The sequence below is a fragment of the Capronia coronata genome, assembly GCF_000585585.1.
Source record: "Capronia coronata CBS 617.96 chromosome Unknown acBCG-supercont1.6, whole genome shotgun sequence".
Classification (NCBI taxonomy): Eukaryota; Fungi; Ascomycota; class Eurotiomycetes; order Chaetothyriales; family Herpotrichiellaceae; genus Capronia; species Capronia coronata.
In genome coordinates this window covers 934,599-952,777 of record NW_006912898.1, presented here as the reverse complement: position 1 = coordinate 952,777, position 18,179 = coordinate 934,599, and the positions used below count along the sequence as shown (strand labels likewise).

The 18,179-nt window shown below is 52.4% G+C and overlaps 7 protein-coding genes across 7 annotated transcripts; 5 read left to right on the top strand and 2 right to left on the bottom strand.

Moving 5' to 3' along the window:
• Window positions 1-750: 750 nt before the first annotated feature.
• Window positions 751-2,259, top strand: A1O1_07019 (uncharacterized protein; the record flags this gene model as incomplete). The annotated part of the gene is made up of 1 exon (XM_007727893.1): window positions 751-2,259. The coding sequence occupies one exon, from the start codon at window positions 751-753 to the stop codon at window positions 2,257-2,259; it is 1,509 nt and encodes a 502-aa protein (XP_007726083.1).
• Window positions 2,260-2,754: 495 nt separating this feature from the next.
• Window positions 2,755-4,047, bottom strand: A1O1_07018 (uncharacterized protein; the record flags this gene model as incomplete). The annotated part of the gene is made up of 2 exons (XM_007727892.1): window positions 2,755-3,486; window positions 3,760-4,047. 2 exons carry the CDS (start codon window positions 4,045-4,047, stop codon window positions 2,755-2,757), a joined length of 1,020 nt encoding a protein of 339 aa, XP_007726082.1.
• A 636-nt stretch (window positions 4,048-4,683) lies between these two features.
• Window positions 4,684-5,526, top strand: A1O1_07017 (uncharacterized protein; the record flags this gene model as incomplete). The annotated part of the gene is made up of 1 exon (XM_007727891.1): window positions 4,684-5,526. One exon carries the CDS (start codon window positions 4,684-4,686, stop codon window positions 5,524-5,526), a length of 843 nt encoding a protein of 280 aa, XP_007726081.1.
• Window positions 5,527-7,781: 2,255 nt separating this feature from the next.
• A1O1_07016 (uncharacterized protein) lies at window positions 7,782-9,572 on the top strand (the record flags this gene model as incomplete). The annotated part of the gene is made up of 2 exons (XM_007727890.1): window positions 7,782-8,179; window positions 8,234-9,572. 2 exons carry the CDS (start codon window positions 7,782-7,784, stop codon window positions 9,570-9,572), a joined length of 1,737 nt encoding a protein of 578 aa, XP_007726080.1.
• Window positions 9,573-10,693: 1,121 nt separating this feature from the next.
• A1O1_07015 (uncharacterized protein) lies at window positions 10,694-12,139 on the top strand (the record flags this gene model as incomplete). The annotated part of the gene is made up of 1 exon (XM_007727889.1): window positions 10,694-12,139. One exon carries the CDS (start codon window positions 10,694-10,696, stop codon window positions 12,137-12,139), a length of 1,446 nt encoding a protein of 481 aa, XP_007726079.1.
• Window positions 12,140-12,435: 296 nt separating this feature from the next.
• On the bottom strand, window positions 12,436-14,348 carry A1O1_07014 (uncharacterized protein; the record flags this gene model as incomplete). The annotated part of the gene is made up of 2 exons (XM_007727888.1): window positions 12,436-13,359; window positions 13,410-14,348. 2 exons carry the CDS (start codon window positions 14,346-14,348, stop codon window positions 12,436-12,438), a joined length of 1,863 nt encoding a protein of 620 aa, XP_007726078.1.
• A 2,311-nt stretch (window positions 14,349-16,659) lies between these two features.
• Window positions 16,660-18,022, top strand: A1O1_07013 (uncharacterized protein; the record flags this gene model as incomplete). Its single annotated transcript, XM_007727887.1, has 5 exons — window positions 16,660-17,018; window positions 17,073-17,213; window positions 17,268-17,353; window positions 17,412-17,627; window positions 17,688-18,022. 5 exons carry the CDS (start codon window positions 16,660-16,662, stop codon window positions 18,020-18,022), a joined length of 1,137 nt encoding a protein of 378 aa, XP_007726077.1.
• Window positions 18,023-18,179: the final 157 nt, after the last annotated feature.

The following is an 18,179-nucleotide window of genomic DNA, read 5'->3' as shown; positions in this document are numbered from 1 at the left end:
GTCTGGGCCCCTGTCGACTCTGGAAGTCCACTCCTGACCGGCTCACCGAAATCTCCTAAATAGGAAATTAATACAGGTTACAATTGCCTATTTCGTCGACAAATATTTTTTGCTCTTGTATCTTATCGATAAGGGACAATTTCCTCCTATCTTATCTTCATTGTTACTGCATAAGGTATAGTTCAATAACTTTTTAACACTGAATAGTCGTCGTCCTTCACGATGTTTGAGAAAGTAGTGGGAGACGACTTTGCGGAGACAGCTCCGACTCTTTATAGGAGGCGTTTCCCGTCAACGCTGGATCCTCTCGAGTTGTTTGGTGGGGACACAGTGTCACAGTGTCAGAGTGCTGGACAGCAACGCCGGCATCTTGGCCGCCTTCCAGATCGAGAAGAACCGCGGAGAAGTCCTGTTGGCTCTCTGGCCAGTCTATTTGTACTGCCAGTTGCTGGCCACCGTAAACCATTTCTTCGAGTTTGATGAAAATCATACTGCTCCAGAGGCTACTAGTATATAAATTCGTATCGAGCCCGGGGAATTACCGAGCTTGGTAGCTGCTGGCGATACACCCTGAGGTGTTAGCTTCTGGAAGCTCGACGGGAACCGCATCGCTTAATTGCTGAGCCTTCTCGGGAGTCGAGACATCACTACTATATATAACTCGACCAATCTGGCAGCCCCAACTCGACCTTGAACACAACGATTGGAGGCAGTATTGGCTGACTATCATACACACAAGAAAAACCCAAGATGGAGTCCTCCAGTCAGAGCCCTCCTCTACTCTCGGACAAAAATGCAGCAATCAACATCGTTGGAGCCGGCGTGTTCGGACTCAGCACGGCCATCCACCTCGCTCAACGAGGCTACAAGAACATCACCATGTTCGATAAGCAACCGTACGACGTATCGCGATACTCGTACTTCAAAGGATGCGACGCGGCCTCCGCCGACATGAACAAGATCTTCCGGTCCGCGTATGGCGCGCAGACCGAGTACCAGAATCTGTCGATCGAAGCCAGCTCGTTGTGGCGGCAATGGAACGAAGAGATCGCCTCCGGCAACGTGCCCGAGGGGATGAACAGTGAGAGAGACAAAGTCTTCTTGAACCACGGCAACCTCAGCCTGACCGATCAATCGACCCTCCCCGCGTGGGAAGAGGCAACAATGCAGAACATGAACGCCGCCGGCCTCACCAATTCGCAACTGAACACGTACGATCCCGCACACGTGCAGCTCGCCCAGGAGAAAGGGTTCGGATACGGGATCGACCCCTTCCACCGCCGGCAACGCGGCCAGTCGTACCTGGGCGTGCTCGACACCACGGGCGGAACGCTTCTCGCCGACAAAGCGTGCTATTTCGCGCTCCACAAAGCCAAAACGCTAGGCGTGCGAACCATCTTTGGACCCCAGTCAGGAACATTGGAGTCGTTCATTTACTCTTCCTCCTCCTCTTCCTCTCATGACACCAAAACAGTGACAGGGATCCGCACACTCGACGGGAAATCCCACTATAGCTCCTTCACCATCATGGCTTGCGGCGGCTGGACGCCCGCGCTGCTCCCAGAACTCGACTCGGTATGCGAGGCCACGGCCGGGTCTGTCGTGATCATGAAACTCCCCGACCATCTCGCGCGGCGGTATTCGCCGCACACCTTCCCGTCGTGGACATACAACATCCGCGACGGCGCCGAGGGCGGCCTGTACGGCTTCGCCGCCACGGACGACGGATACATGAAGATCGGATACCGCGGCACCAAATACACCAACCCGAAACTCCAGCACGATGGCCGCGAGCGAAGCGTCCCCGTCACGAGGTATACCGACCCCGAACGGATCACCGATGAAGTCCCCGCGCAAGCCATCAAGGTGGTCAAAAGGTTCATTGCCGACTTCCTGCCTGATCTGCCCGCCAATGGCGTCGGTATCGATCTCACCCGCTTGTGCTGGTATACGGATTCCTGGGATAATCATTTCGTCATCGACCATGTCCCGGGCCGGAGGGGCGTTTTTGTTGCCACGGCCGGAAGTGGCCATGCATTTAAATTTCTACCGAATATTGGTGCTTGGGTCGTGGATGTCTTGGAGGGCAAGGGTTTGGAGAGGCAGTTGGTCAAGAGCTGGAAATGGAGGACGAGGCCCGAGACGAAGGAGAATGTCGTCAATGAGCTGATGCAGGGCAGTGAGGGGCCCAGAGCGCTAAAAAAGACGAAGATGTCCGTGGCTAGGAAGGTGACGTTGTCGCCGAGGGCGAATTTGTGATGAATCGGGTTTATGAGGAGTATCGATGGGATGGGTGCTGAGGGTACTGGTGGAAGAGAGATGATGGTTCGTGCGAGATTCGAGAGATGTTTACAGACATACTGTTTCCTACCAAAAAGGTCATTATTGAGGCACTAGACGGAGTCACGGGCTGGGTAGACAGAAGAGTAAAGGGATAGCAATGGCCAACAGGATACGATATGACCAGAGACCCTTGTTGGCTTTGTATCAACGAAATTGCTGAGATGGATTTGCTTTACATACGTACTTGCTTTCTTGCGACGTTGAGCTACAGCCCCCTGTCACCAGTGATAGATCTTAACGCTTGAGATATCTACCGTACTCCTCGGTCCAACGTGTCCTTTTGATTTCCAATGCTGCTGACTCGGAATGCGGACCCGGTTCTGTTGTTGGTAGGCTAAACACGCCATTGTGGACTTCCGACCTAGACATCCAGCAACTTTTGCGAATAGATTCTCACCATATACCATCGTTTTATTGCATGACTTCATTCACAGGAGCGACCGGTCTCCCAGTCTTGAACAACGACCGAATATTCTGAAAGCATTCCCTCTCCGACTTCTGAAAAGCCAAGTCCGTCAAGCCGCCCATATGAGGCTGGACGACCACCTTCTCACTCGTCCTGAAATACTCCTTGATATTGGGTTCATTATGAAACACATCCAATCCAGCACGAGTCACCTTCCCCGATTCCAGTGCCTGAATCAGAGCATCTTCATTCACGACAGGTCCACGCGCCGTGTTGACCAGAAAAGCGCCGTCCTTCATCGCCGCAAACTCGTCATAGGATAACAGGTTGGTGGTCTGCTGGTTTAACGGACAGCTGACAGACACGACGTCCGAAGCAGCCAGTAAATCTTCGAGTTTCAAGTAATACGTCAATCCGTACCGATCTTCTTCCTCTTTGGGAAGTTGTCGTCGATTGTGGTATACGATTTTCATGTTGAACACGACAGCCTTTTTCGCCACGTATTTGCCGATCGCTCCGGCGCCGATGATGCCGAGTGTGAGGCCGCCCGGGTCGCGGGCCGGGACGATGTTGGCTTTCCAGGTTCCATCGCGCGCTTGTCGTTCGGCTTGCGTCGTGTTTCGGAGGACAGCGAGGATCAGGAACATTGCCATGTCGGCCGTTGCTTCGGCCACGGCGTCGACGGTGTTGCAAAACCAAATGTTGTTTTTGGTCATCCAGTCGACGTCGAATTCGTTCTATGATTGATGTCAGGGGAGGGGAACGAGTTGATGATGCTTAGGGACGGGGACTGAAATTGGAAAAATAGAGAAAATAGATATGATAGCACAAAGAAAGATATGAAGTTCCTTTAAATCAATTCGACATGAAGGAGGGGACTGAACAAGTCAAGATGGACGAGCGAGAGATAGCAAATGGACAATGATCAAACAAGAAGTTTCGAGAGAAGTCTCGAGACAGGGTATTCTGATAAAGGTCAATGTGCTTAGGGAGGCTGTTTCTATACTTACAAACCCCGCCGATGCCGAAGTGATGATCTTACAATGCGGCAGCAGCGCCTTCAACAGATCGTCGTCGAATGGTTCGTATGGCGGGGTGCCCATGCGGATGATGAATGCGTCGATGGGACGATCGGCGACCATGTTGGGGAGCATTTTCTGCGTCTCGGCGCGATTGGTCGCTTCGAGTACTTCAAATTCGAAGTCCTTCTGGAATTCGGCCAGATAGTCTTCTCCGACATATTTGGGATTGCCCAGGGCGACGACCCTGGGTTTGGTGGGTGTTGCGGCAGACGACATCGGCACGAAAAAGGACAGAGACCAAGTGATGTCTGATTAAATAGAAGATGGGCAAGGGCTGCGACAAGGACCAAGGTTGGAAGGTCTCTAGACGTGGTTGCAGGTTGGTTTTTTGAGAGTCGGGCAATCGAGGACCCTGAGAGTTCGGCAAGAGACGCTGCTCGTCGAGGAGATGGCAGGCAACACGGTCATACTAGACCTGTAGAAAGTAAGAAAGGAAGAGAGATGTCGTCTACTCTGTATAACCGTTATTTATTAGTTGGGGAGCTGATAACGGAGAGTTGCCCGGCCGAATTCCTGTCCCAAGGGGCTGGAGAATCTCTCGCGTGATTGGCTCGATAGGAGCCAGACAGCCTCGCCAGACCGAGAGCAAGGCGGTTGGCCCTTATCTGGGTCACACCATTGGGGGTCAGGTCAGGTCAGGTTCTAACGAGACCAAGGGACGTCGTTTGAGAGTTGGAATGAGGTACTGCAGATATCGATTTTCCCCTGCTGTCGAAGTACAACAGAAAGCCATCCATTGCGGCTCCTCTTTGATGAAGAAATGCCAACCGCTGGCACCACCACTGTCCAGAGGCACTGCATGTAATGATCTCATTCACGAACAGTACCAATAACAACTGCAACGACAATATCATGGAAATAAACCTAAGCAATGCATCAACATCAATATCGCCGGTAGATAAACCGTTGCCTCCACCACCACCACCACCACCACCACCACTATCACCATCATCTTCACCTCCACCATCGGTATCACATCTACCACCCCTAGGCTTCATCTCAGTAGATGTCCACTTCCCCCGACCACCAGGCGACCCGTTCAACGAACAGACATGGCCCTTCCCCCTCGTCCGTGAACAAGCGCAAGGCTCCCAGCTCCACCAGATCGTCACGAAGGACGGCTACACGGCAGACTTCGTCGACCGCTTCGTCGAAGCCGGTCAACGCCTCATAGCCCGCGGCTGCGTGGGCATCATCACCAGCTGCGGCTTCCTCGCCATGGCCCAGCCCGAGCTGGCGAAACGTCTCTCCGTCCCCGTCGCGACGTCAGCCCTGATCCAGATCCCATCAGTTCACGCGTTATTACCGCCCACGCAGTCCGTGGGGATCATCACGTTCGACGCATCGAAACTGGGCGCGCTGCATCTTTCACAGCTGCTTATTGGAGACGTCGATCGTCTGCACATCATCGGCGTCCCTGAAGATGGCGAATTGGGACGCATGGTTCGTGACGGCGCCGCGTATGTCCATGAACGTATCGAGGAGGAGTTGATCCAGTGTGCCCGTGACCTGGTGGAGAGGTATCCCGACATAGGGGCCCTCGTGCTCGAATGTACTCAGATGCCGCCTTTTGCTCGGGCTATCCAGGAAGCGGTTCACTTGCCTGTTTATGATGTGTATACTATGGGCATGTGGTTTTATTCGGGTCTGGTACGACGGACACCGCATGCTTGGAGTGTGACGAATCAGTCGTGATAGAACAGACAGAAGGCGGAAGTTATCATGGACTTTGGATGGACGTTTGAGAGCCGGCAGATGAGTGACGGCATCCACAAGAAGTGTAACTCTTTTGCCTTCATTGTATCATCTTGAGAGGATTTGCTACGGCGAAGGCTATTTCCTTTCTTTGCTAGCGGTCTGACCATCCTCTATGTCGAGTTGTGGATACCGATGTCTACCTTTCACTCTCTTATTCCAGAAATATACAAGAGTTCCTCTCAAAAGAAGATAATACTCAGGCTTGGACTGCATATTCATGACCTCTGCAGAGTCTTGTTGGTTTCTGAAGGTGCTGGGCCGCCTTGTCGCCGACGTATGTATTCGTCATATCCGTTGATGATATATTAGCAGTTGCACTACCTGAATGTGACACGCCTGGTCCAAAGTGATGGAAAAGGGCAGCAGTTTCATGGACAATACCCTTGGAAGTCAACTATACGTGGTTGGTCAAATGATGGTCTTCCCAGTTGGATAGAAGGCCGCAGTAATATGGGCTCTTTCCTCTTTGGAAAACATCACACCGCCGATGGCTGCATGGACTGTTCAATCCTCGGAGAAAATGCATGGGTCTGGGAAGAATCGCGAGTAATGTCAGCAGGAGGATGTTGCAGTGGCCTCAACCTAGATAGTAATGGTGATATTAGCAACAGCAACAGCATAGTATCACAGTAATATGAAACGAACGATGTGTTCAAGACTCAACAAAATGTCGACCAGCTGTATTGATACCCTTTTTAATCTGGCTATGGGTGATAAAACCCGGCCGTCTTGAGATGTAATGTTCCGATGTCGATACTAGTGTCTTCTTCGTCTACCTGCACCATGTCGGACACCTTGAGCATGCAGAAATGAATTCGTAGGGGTTGATCCCGAATGCGATAGTGACGATGGGGGTTGGTTCACACTATTAGAACATAGAAAATGAAGGGGTACAGCAGAGGAAGAGAAGATGCGAGTAAAGAGGCAAGTAGGGCAAGGAGAACAACGATCGATGAAGTGAGGTGGGCATCAAGTTCTCATGGTATGACTTTAGATATTTGTCTTTCTTTGATGGGATACACAGATATTTCGTGCTGCTTCAAGTCGACCACCACGATAGATGCCAGTCGAGCAACAAGTCCGATGTTCTCCTGGACACTATGGGACAGACCCGGAAGCCTGACAGGGCCGTGGGGTTCATTTTTGGTGGAGTTTGACGTTGGGTTGGGGTTCTTATAAGTTGCGCTATTAGATACGCTGTAAGAGATATACTGCTAAATACTCTGTAAGTTACTCTGTTAGATAGGTACCCTGTTGGATACTCTATAAGTTATACTATTAGATACTCTGTAGGTTGTACTATTAGATACTCTAGCTTCGGTCCATTCATCGAAATAGATGTCAGTTCGAATGAAGAGCCCCAGCCCCACCAGATCCGCCCTCCATGGCCATCCGGCCTACCGTCGAACTTGAGTCCTGAGGTACAGTACTACGATAGCACTTGGCCGACCCCCGCGGGCAACATGGCAGGCACGTGGAGACCGATCTCGTCTCTCGCCGGCCCTTTAGGTGACCTACCGAAGCTACCTTCTCGCTTGCTCTAACAAAGCATAGTCTCTTAGTCGACTGACATGTTTTTCCACATTAATTTCCGATAGTCCCTACTAGTATCCACATTGTAAGCGCTCTGACTCCGACCGTCGCATCCCTTGTGCGTGACCGTTGGTACTTGTTTCTATCTCTGCTAGTCTCCAGCACGAGAAAGGCAAAGTTTCCGACGGCCGATTGTTTATAAACCCTTGCGTCGGTATCACGTTGGAAAATCTCCCTCAACACCCCATACGTCTCCACTGTCATGCTGACGACAAGATGCAGGAACACGTTGAGCGCGAATATCAACCATCCCACAATGGCCAAGTGTAACACGGCAAGCCTCAATAGCCTCAATCACCTCAAACAATGCGTCTCCAAGTCCGAGCAGAGCCTAAAGGCAAGACCCTCTTTACTTGTCCAAATGCTCCGTGTCTTATCAGCTCTGGCTTCGACGTGGTCAACCGGGTAGGTCTATATTTCCTTCATGCAGTCTGTATCGAGACGCTGCGAGATAAGAGACTCGCGACGGACGAAGTCAACTGAGATAGTCAATTGAGATATTTCAGTTCAGATAGTGAGTCTCCGGAGTCCGGAATATAATATATACAGTGAAAGGCTGCCCAGTCTTGCCTTCCTGCCCGAGTCCCCAGTCCTTCAAAATGCTGCTCACGTCCCGATTACTATCAGGCCTTTTGGCCTCTGGCTTTGTCGCCTTTGCAAGCTCGCATTGGACGGGACCGACGGCACCGCCGGCCCCAACGGCGACCCTTTCAAATGGAACCTACCAAGGCGTCCATAGCATTTATTATGATCAGGACTGGTTCTTGGGGATGCCGTTTGCGCAACCGCCCGTGGGAGAATTACGACTAGCCCCTCCGGCACCACTCAATACGAGCTTCGACGGCATCAGACTGGCTACTGCATATGGTCCCGTCTGCCCGTCGTATGGGAGTGATGACATTGGCCTGCCATTGTCAGAGGATTGCTTGAGCATCAATGTCATTCGTCCCGCCGGCTATGAGCATGCTGCATTGCCAGTTGCCGTCTGGATCTATGGGTGAGTCACTGTCGTCACTGTCGTCGTCGTCGAATCCGTCTAACAGATCTGCAGGGGGGAGTATGCTATGGGCGGTGGAAGTAACCCCAAGTACAACTTGAGCTTTATCGTGCAAGACTCTGTTGCGGCCGGGCTGCCGATTATCGGGGTCAGCTTCAATTACCGCGTTGGAGCCTTTGGGTTCTTATCATCCGCCGAAGTCACGGCTGCGGGCGTGGCCAACCTTGGCCTTCGAGATCAGCGACTGGCCTTGCACTGGGTTCAAGAGAACATCGCTCGGTTCGGCGGAGATGCTGCCAAGGTCACCCTCTGGGGCGAGTCTGCTGGAGCCGATAGTATTGGCCATCAGATGAGGGCCTATGGTGGGCGTGATGATGGCTTGTTTCGAGGAGCGATTGCCGAATCTGGAGGCCCATTGATGTTTCAAGGAAATTCGGCGGCCGAGAATGAAGCAGTTTACCAAAGTGTGTTGAATGGGACGGGCTGCGCAAATGCGACGGACGGCTTAGCCTGTCTTCGATCGGTGCCTTACATTACCTTCCTCAATGTGACCACCGGGACTGGTGCATTGTTCTCCACTGTGGTTGACGGTGACTTCCTGCGGAATCTATCTTCGGTGGCGCTGAGCGCGGGCAACTTCACCAAGGTTCCTCTCCTCATTGGGTCCAACACTGGCGAAGGCACGGCCTTTGCACCATCGGGCATCAACAACGACTCTGCGTTGATGGCATATCTCACGGGCAGCAGCATCCGCCTTGACAACGAAACGGCCCGCGATATGATGCTCCTCTATCCGGATATCCCAGCCTATGGAACCCCGCCCAGCTTCATCGGCCGACCAAACAGCACATATGGCACGCAATTTCACCGAGCGGCAGCCATCGCAGGCGATTTCACCATCCACCGAGGGAGACGGTTCAGCGCCGAAATCTGGTCCAGATACAACGTGACGGTCTACACTTACCGGTTCAACGTGTGGCCACTGACCGGTGTGAGCAATCTTATCGGCATCAGCCACTACAAGGAAATCGAGTTTGTGTTCGACAACGAGAAGGGCGATGGATTTTTCCCGCCATATGGCACCACTAGCGAACTCGTGGGCCAACCGGACACCTACAAAACCATTTCCAGACTGATCAGTGGCATGTGGATCAGCTTCATTAATGATTTGCATCCGAACAATCATCCGCTGGTCACGTATGCGGCCGGAGGCCCCGTTCCCGAATGGCCCGTGTATGCACCCGACGCCACGCTGGCGCTCGAAGGATATGGCCAGAACTTTGTCTTTGATACGAACCTGACCGGGTTGGCAACCATTGAACAAGATACGTGGAGAGGTCCAGGAATAGCCTACTGTAACTCGCCCAGTGTCCAGCTGCAATTGGGCACATAAGGAGGACAGATCAAGTTGGGGAGTGGGGATAAGCCGGTGTGACCAGCGTCGAGGGAAGAAGAACAGGCTGGTTCAAGTTGTTGTCTGTCGAAAATAGACCCTAGATAAGGTAATAAGTCAGCGAGAGGTAATTCTCATCAACAAGATGAGTTTCTCGCATCTCCAACAACCTTTATGATCGCTCGCGTGCCTCCAGTGCCCTAAATTCATGACCGTCTATGCCGTCAAGGACAAGCCACATCCATCGTGGGCTCCAAATCTGTACCGCTGGAGCATTCCACCCAAGGCCAGCGTTGGAGAGTCTCATCGTCCTCAAGATTTGCACAGCAAGGACGATCGCACAAGCCTTTCCCAATAAGCAATCTCAACGAGACGTCACCAGCTCTGATTAATGCCTGCCTGCCTGGTCGACTCGAGCGATGGGTAGCAGCATTCTTATCCTCAATCACAAACCGTTCGTCCGTCTCTGGGATTGGATATTGTTGTTGTCGGATGGGCTGGCGTTGTCCACCCTTTTGTCCACTCTTGTTCTCTTTCTCGAGATCCGTGTGACCAGCCTCAATGAAGATAAGGAGCGTACACAGCAAAAACTAGATGTAGAGTCAGACGCTTTATAGCCGATACTAGTATCATCTATGGATATCGTCAGCAATGAGTGAGGGGTGTCAAACACTTCGAGTCTACTATGGATATATCCCTCCTTGTTCGAATTGAATCTGTACTTAGCAACACTTGCGAAATTATTCCTCACAGGAATAACATGTTACAGCAGTCCCAGGCAGACAAGGAGGATGGCGCGCCGCGAATTCTGTTCTGCATCTCAGCGATGGCAGTTAGGTAGAGACTACAAATCAATACTAGTAGTGAACCATCGTTGAAATCTTCTATCGATTGGCCCATTATTGTCGGATAGTGAACCGGTCCGGGTGACAGCTGGCTATGCCGATTCAGGAACAGTCCTAAGAGGGAACATACCAAACCTCGGGTATCAGACACCTTATCTCTCAACCTCGATTGCTGGAACATGGGATGTGTTTGTCATCTACCATTCACCTAGATACAGTCGGACTCGACATCACAAGGCACGGCGAAAGTCGAAGAACGACGCCGACTAGTAGACCATGACCGCCGTTGTGCAGACATTCCCGGTCGATCAAGACTGCTCCCGGCGCGCTCAGCAGCCATCCTTCGTAGACAAGGATGACCTCCGCACGACCTTCGCGCTCGCCATGTCAGCCATGTACAAAGCCGAAGTACCACTGTACGGGGACCTAGTCAGGATCGTGCAAGAGGTGAACCAAGCCCGGAGCAGCAAAGACCTGCCCGTCGAAGAGAGACTGGACCTGGAAAGACACGGGGCGATCCGGCTCGGAACGCCCCACGAGCTTCGAACTGTCCGGCGTGTCTTTGCCCAGATCGGCCTGCATCCTGTCGACTACTACGACCTATCCGTGGCAGGACTCCCGATGCACGCGACGGCGTTTCGGCCCATCGATCCCAAGGCCTTGAGCAAGAATCCCTTCCGGATCTTCACCACTCTTCTGCGCCCGGAGCTGCTCCGCCCCGAGCCTCGCCAGTTGGCACTGCAGCTGCTCGGCCGGCGCAACATCTTCAGCGACGAGCTTGTGCTGCTGCTCGGCGTGGGAGAAGAGCAGGGAGGGTTCTTTCCGGATCAAGCGGAACGATTCATCGCCGAAGCCATGAAGACTTTTAAATGGCATTCCGTCGCCGCTGCCACGCATGAAGACTACGAGATCCTGGCCGCCGAGCACCCGATCCTGGCTGACATCACATGCTTCAATAGTGCTCATATTAACCACCTGACGCCTAGGACGCTGGATATCGAAATGGCAGAAGCCAGAATGAAGCAGGAGGGCCTTGCCGTCAAGTCAAGAATCGAGGGTCCACCTGCTCGCCAGTATGCCATTCTGCTGCGCCAGACGAGCTTCCTGGCCTTGCGTGAGCATATCAGCTTCCCCGTCCGCGTGTCGACGGGCCTGGTCCCGGGCTCCCACAAGGCACGCTTTGGCGAGATCGAGCAACGTGGAGCGGCATTGACGGCCAAGGGCCGGCGACTGTACGACGAAATCCTGTCCGAGGCGTTGCAACGGATGGGATCTGTAGATGAGGGCAAGGATCACGAAGAAGCTTATAAGGAAGTCTTTGCAAAGTATCCCGACGACTGGAAGGCGTTGCTGGAACAAGGGCTGGTGTTTTTTGAGTGCCGCTGCACACGCAGTGCTCGTGGCTGGACGTGGTCCGGTCCGGGTTCGGCTGTCCCGCTGTCTCGCCTGCTCGAGGCTGGCGTGGTCGAGACAGTTCCCATCACCTACGAAGACTTCCTGCCCTTCTCTGCCGCAGGGATCTTTCGCTCAAATCTTCACTCGACATCTGGAGACGATGATGCAGCTTTTGAACCGTTCGAGGACCGAGAGTCGTTGGAGTCTGCCCTTGGGTCCCCAATATCTGACTCTGCATCACTGTACGCGCGTTTGCAAGCCGAGAGCCTTGCCAAATGTGCCAATGCTCTCGGAATAGACGAGATAATCCTTGACATTCTGTCCTGATACCTATGGAGAGGGCAGGATTGTTAGTGCGCATAGGGTTGACTGAGAATCGAGATTACACGACTTGTAGTATATGATATATTGGCTGCGTGGAGCGAGTGATTAGCAATCAAACCATTGGGTCTACAAGATATCGTCGTCTTGTTGACTTCCAAATCCACTGATCCAACCATGCACGAGCTGTTCGGTCTGGAACATTCATCTCTATCGAAGTAGCCCAACCAGATGTCTGGTCTCTGGCGCACATGACTCGAGGCTGGGCGAAAGAGGCATTACTCATGACCTGGCCTCTGTCGTTAAGGCATCGTTCCGTCTGCGGCCGGCAAAACTGTCCCCTCCAGTGATATTTGGGATGAATCATCGTTCATTGGCATGAAATCCCATTCTGGATCCCACTGGAAGAGGTTTGTATCATTAAATGCAGTATTGTCGAATATGGGGAAATTGTCGTCAATGTCCCAGAGAGGGTCGGCGTGTGGAGCCTGATTCCAAGTCAAGGGACCGTCAGAAAACAACAATCTCTGGATCTCCTCTGTTATCGACGAGTCCTCATAAGAAGAGAGAAGCATCGAGTTTCCACCGGCGAAAACCGAGGCGATCTTCTCTGTCAGAGGAGCGAGTCGGTTGACACAGACGGCAGCTTCGTTCCACCACTTGCTGATATACGTCAAGGCCTGGAAGCACTGGGGGAGGGACTCTTGAAGCATTTCTTTCGCCTGCGCCCTCAATGGCTCCCAGTCACGAGAAGACCAGCAGGCCTCAAGAGCAATGACAGCAGCTTCAAAAAGAATATGGACTCCGTGCCATGGATAGAATAAGCGCCGTCGCCGCACCTGGCCCGTGTAGTCTTCGATCAGTCTGAGGGAGGCTTCCAGCACGATCCGGCGGTCTTCAGGACTTCGGACTCTGAGTCGTGGAGTAGGTCGATGGATGCGCGCTCTCAGGTGATGATATTGCACCTGCTTGAACTCGAGCATGTTGTATCGAGTATATGTCTGGGCTTTTTCGTACCACAGGACTAGTCGTTCGGAGATGTCTCGAATCCAACTATCCATATCAGGCTGGCCGAAGATCGAGAGGTCGTCTTCTAGATGCAGGACCCGGTGCACTTCTGTCTCCAGAGCCCGGTAACGATAGATATGGTTGGCGGATGACTTGCGTTCCAGCTCATCAAGCGTGGTGGAAGACACCGCTGCCTCGTCTGGAACGGACGCCTCAAACTGCGGGCGCGATCAATACTAGGTCTAAAACGAGAGATTGGATGGCTTACCGTAGCCGTAATGGCCTCTTCTGGGAACGACAATGGTAACCGAAGGTTGCTACACAGTGACCGTTCCATGCCATATATGACCCAAAAGAGCCTGGATCGCATACTGATTTGCTCAGTTGTGAACCAGTCCGGCGATTGTCTGTGCAGGCCCAGATCGAGAACTATTCGGACGGCATTGGCTATGCAGGTCCAGTTGTCCGCCCTCTCCGGGGACATCTGAGCGTAGTGTGCTAGCAGCAAAGAGACTTGAAGAGCTTGCATGTCGTCGGGATTGTTCAAGGCTTGCAGATGGCGTAGGGCAGAGTTGTAGAACGACTCTGACGCCGTACGTGCTTGGTCCTCCGCCTTCCAGGTCAATGTTATGGCCGAGATAGCCAAGACAATGAAGAAGATGAAATACTCAAAATGCCCCAGTCTTGAAGTAGGAGGGATGCCGTACACCAGGACGCTGTTGGTGTCTCTGAGTTCCTCGTTCTGAAGACTTTCCACAATCTCATGTAATGCTGTCTCGGAGACACAAGGATATTGAGGTAAGATAATGTCGGCGTAGTTTTGCACCATCCGCCTAATCGCCGAGATGGGGACACTGTTTAGGTTGAGAAGAGTCTGCTTGCTCTGCGTCGTCGTGCCACTCAGCTCGCGATGTATGTTAGGTGTTGGCGCGGGATTCTCTTTCTCTGAGGCATCGTGCTCTCTTTCTCTTACCAGAGCGAGCGGGGGGCAAGATGGACGAAAGATGAGAGCAGCAGAAAGCCGGGATCGCAGATACGAGCGCGAAGAGGGTATGCCAAACGATAGTGTGGCTTGTGAGATTTCAGAGGCCATCAGATAGGGCATATTCTGGGGAACATCTCGATATGCGCGCACTTGTGCTTCCAACTCTGCCACCCGGGCTTCCAGAGACCTGACCAGGCTGTATGATGAATGTGTAAGCAGCATATTTCCTCATGGACAGCGTAGGGGGGCGCCTCAATACAGTTGTAGGCCTCACCTTCTTGGGACTGCTTCCTTTGTGACCGGATCATATCCGAGACAGGTTGCTTTCGCGACTTTGCACGATGTACAGGCTGGGAACTTGAAATCACACTTTGAGCGGCCATTGATTAGTTCCGTCCTCTCAGTGTAGGTCGGGAGGTCCCAGAGCAGAAGAGAACAGCATCATACCTTCGTCTTCCGCTTCCTACATCGGGTGCACACTTTGGTCGAACGGCGATGCGAGTGCTGCATTGAGTCTGACACCTGACACGGACAAGTAAGACGTCTTATCTTGTCTTGTTGCTCGTGGGGGGCACTCTGCGGTCAACTTGGGTATTGCCGAGCGGTGGCTATTCATGTTTGAAAATTGCAAGTAGAGGAAGAGGTCACAGGGATGAGGTGCAAATAAGGCTGCTTAGGCCTCATCAGCCTTATGAGGAGTCTACCTTAGGCATCCCCAGTCCCCAAAGCCTGGGCGTTTTAACCTTGAAATGATATGTGTCTAAGCGCAGCTAGGGGGCGGGGCAGCTAAAGGCTTCACCCACACTTGACAAATAAGCACCTAGAGGTCTAAAGCTTAGTAGAATACTAGGGAACTAAGCCCCCAAACCCCGAAGCAATCGTCCACCAACTCGTGCTGCCCCTTGGATACAATTTGGTGCTTGCCTTGACTATTCCCACATACCTTTTTATACCCAGACGACACTAGAGATGAGTAAGTGTGCTTAAACGGAGGGAATGGTAGAGTGTGCAGTCTGGCCATTCACGCATGCACCTAAAGAATAGGTGCCAGTGATGGTACAGTATACTACAGCGGCAGAGCTTCAGCGATACCTATATACTACTACCAGCACAGGTCGGATCATGGTGGCTAGGAGGCTGCAATCGTTCTTGCCATTCCTCTGCGGAACGAAGCTGATGGCCACAAGTTATTAGGTCGCCAGGACACCAGGACACCAGTGAACTAACCTCCGTAGCCGCTATAGCAAACTCTGTACTTCATGTGCCGGCTATCCGCGACGTCTGAAGCCCACAAAGCGTGGTTATCCGCCGATAGTGGCAACCGAGATATGATTGTCTTTTGCGCTGCTCCATCAGCCAACTTCTTCCGTTTGCCCACGACCAGGGTACGACATAAACGTCGAAGTACAAGAAAAGAGCGATATCGGCAGTGGCAGAGAAGAATGGCATGGCGCAGACACCAGTCCGGTTACTATCTTGCCGCGAAATGATATAGCAGTGCCCACCTGGACCAGCCGTCCCTTGTCGAAGTTGATAAGACAGGCAACTTTTTACCCATATCGGTTTCGCCCGCGATCTATTGAGCTTCATATGCGGTTATCCGATCATTCACACCCAAGACCCCAACCAGCTGTCTAGACCTTGCGGCGACGACGCAGCCCGTCTCCAGTGACTGATAAGTTCGGTATCCTGGAGTAGCGATAGGGGTTGGGTGCACACCGCTTTGAGTCAAATAGTATATGTGGTCGGGTGTCCGTCGAAGATGGCACTCAGCTTCCTGTCGAAAGTACAATTCAATCTGCCCAAATCTGCATCCACCATGTCTACCAGTGCTGAGGGAAACATCCACATGGCGCCTTCAGAGGTTGCTTCGTCCACCGATCCTTCCACCGTGGACAAGCATTCAGCAGAGAAGACAGGCTATGGCCTGGACGGTCTTCAGCTCACCACTACCGTCCGCAATGGTGAGATCATTGAAGAGTCAGGTATGAAGAGTTCTTGTTGATCTCCAGGCACGAAACTGACCAGAGATGCCAGACTATACGCCGGAAGAATACAAGAAACTAACAAGGAAAATCGACCGCTACCTGATGCCGCTGTTGTATGTGTGACTGGACCCCAAATTTAAAGTCTTGGTCACTGATTGTACAGATTTTTTTGCTACGGTATCCAGCAAACCGACAAGACGTCCATCAGTACGCAAGCTGTAAGGAGTCCATCCCTGGCTGCCGTGTGCTCGTGTTTCTAATATAGACACAGCTCTTCGGCATGAGAACAGATCTCAAGATGCACGGCCAGGAATACCAATGGCTGACAACAATGTGGGTGCACACACCAACTGATATGGTGAACCCCTGATTGACCACCTGGACAGCTTTTACCTTACCTATTTGATCGGAGAATTTCCTTCAGTATGGATCATGCAACGATGGCATCTCGGCTACACCCTTACCATTTACATGACGGGTTGGGGTAAGGCTGGTTCACTTGCATGACCGGAATCTACTGCTAATCCATTCCAGGCATCTGTCTCATGTGCATCAGCGCAGCGGAGAACTGGGCTTCAATCATGGCCCTCCGTGCTTTGCAAGGCTTCTTCGAATGCGCCGTCACTCCAGGCTTTCTCTTCATCACTGGCGCCTGGTACAAATCGAAAGAGCATGCGGACCGGTCACTTTTCTGGCAATCGTCTGAAGGCTTCTTCTCCATTGTATGCAATCTGATGCTGTACGGGATTGCCAGATACGTCGAAGGTCACGGCGGCCTGGCTGCGTGGCGTTGCATCTCACTCTTTCTGGGTGGCCTCACTCTCGTGGGTGCCTTTGCCTCTTTCTTCATTCTGGGTACACCGCACGAGGTTCGTTGGTTGAGCAAGGAGGAGAAGCGAATGGCGTAAGTTTGATCTTGCCTATGATCTCGAGAAACCTTGTCTGACTGGAGATATAGCACCGCTCGAACCATCAGCAACAATGTCGGTCAAGACACCACCGGGAAAGAATGGAAATGGGACCAGGTTATCGAAGCCTTCAAAGATCCTCAGCTGTACTTTAGCTTCGCCAACACCTTTCTGTCCAACATTCCTAACGGGTAAGTTGCCTGCCAGCCAGTGGTGATAGCATCCGGCTGACATGATCCCTTCAGTGCCATCACCACCTTCAGCTCGCTCATGTACGAGTCATTTGGGTTCAACTCATGGCAATCCATGCTCTATGGCTGCCCTCGCAACGGTATGTATTCTCAACTAGAGCAAAAACACCATCGAGTCTAGACTAACATTCGAATTAGCGGTCTACGTGGGTGTGTTTCTCCTGGTGGCGCTGTACACCCGGAAGGTTCGCAACCAGCGTCTCTGGGTCATGTTGCTCAGCGCCATCCTTGCGTTCATCGGGATCCTCACCATGTCGTTGCTTCCAAACACGCCGGAACACAAGTGGACCAAATACGGCATGTTCATTTTGACGGTGGTGTTCTCGCTGTCCATCTTCCTTGGTTGGAGTCTGAGTAAGTTTCGGGGTTCTCACGCCTTTCTACGCGGCATCATTGGCTAATGACTGTGACCAGTCCCCTCGAATGTGGCTGGAAAGACAAAGAACAGCGTCATCTCCTCCATGACTCTGATCTCGTACTGTGCTGGCAACATGGCCGGTGCTCAAGTGTTCCAGACCAAAGATGCGCCCAGGTACCTTCCCGGCACTATTGCCTGCGCCGCCTGCTTCGGCGTCCAGTTCGTTGTTATTCTCCTCTGGCGTTTCTACTACATGTGGGAGAACAGACGTCGGGACCGTGCCGCTGCAGCAAGTGGCCTGTCGATGGAGGAGCAAGAGCGAATTGGGCGCGAGTTGGGTGAGGCTGATGTCACAGACATGAAGAACCCCCATTTCCGTTACGCCATGTAGACTTTTGTCTGCATGATCAAGTTATAAAGTGGACATGGTTTGGATAGATAGATGTATAGCGCTGGGGAGCTCGTTGTGGCAGGCAGGATCCACCTGGATGATCTGATCCAAGGGATCGATTTGGCAGTCGAACATTCTCAATACTCTTCGGCAATAC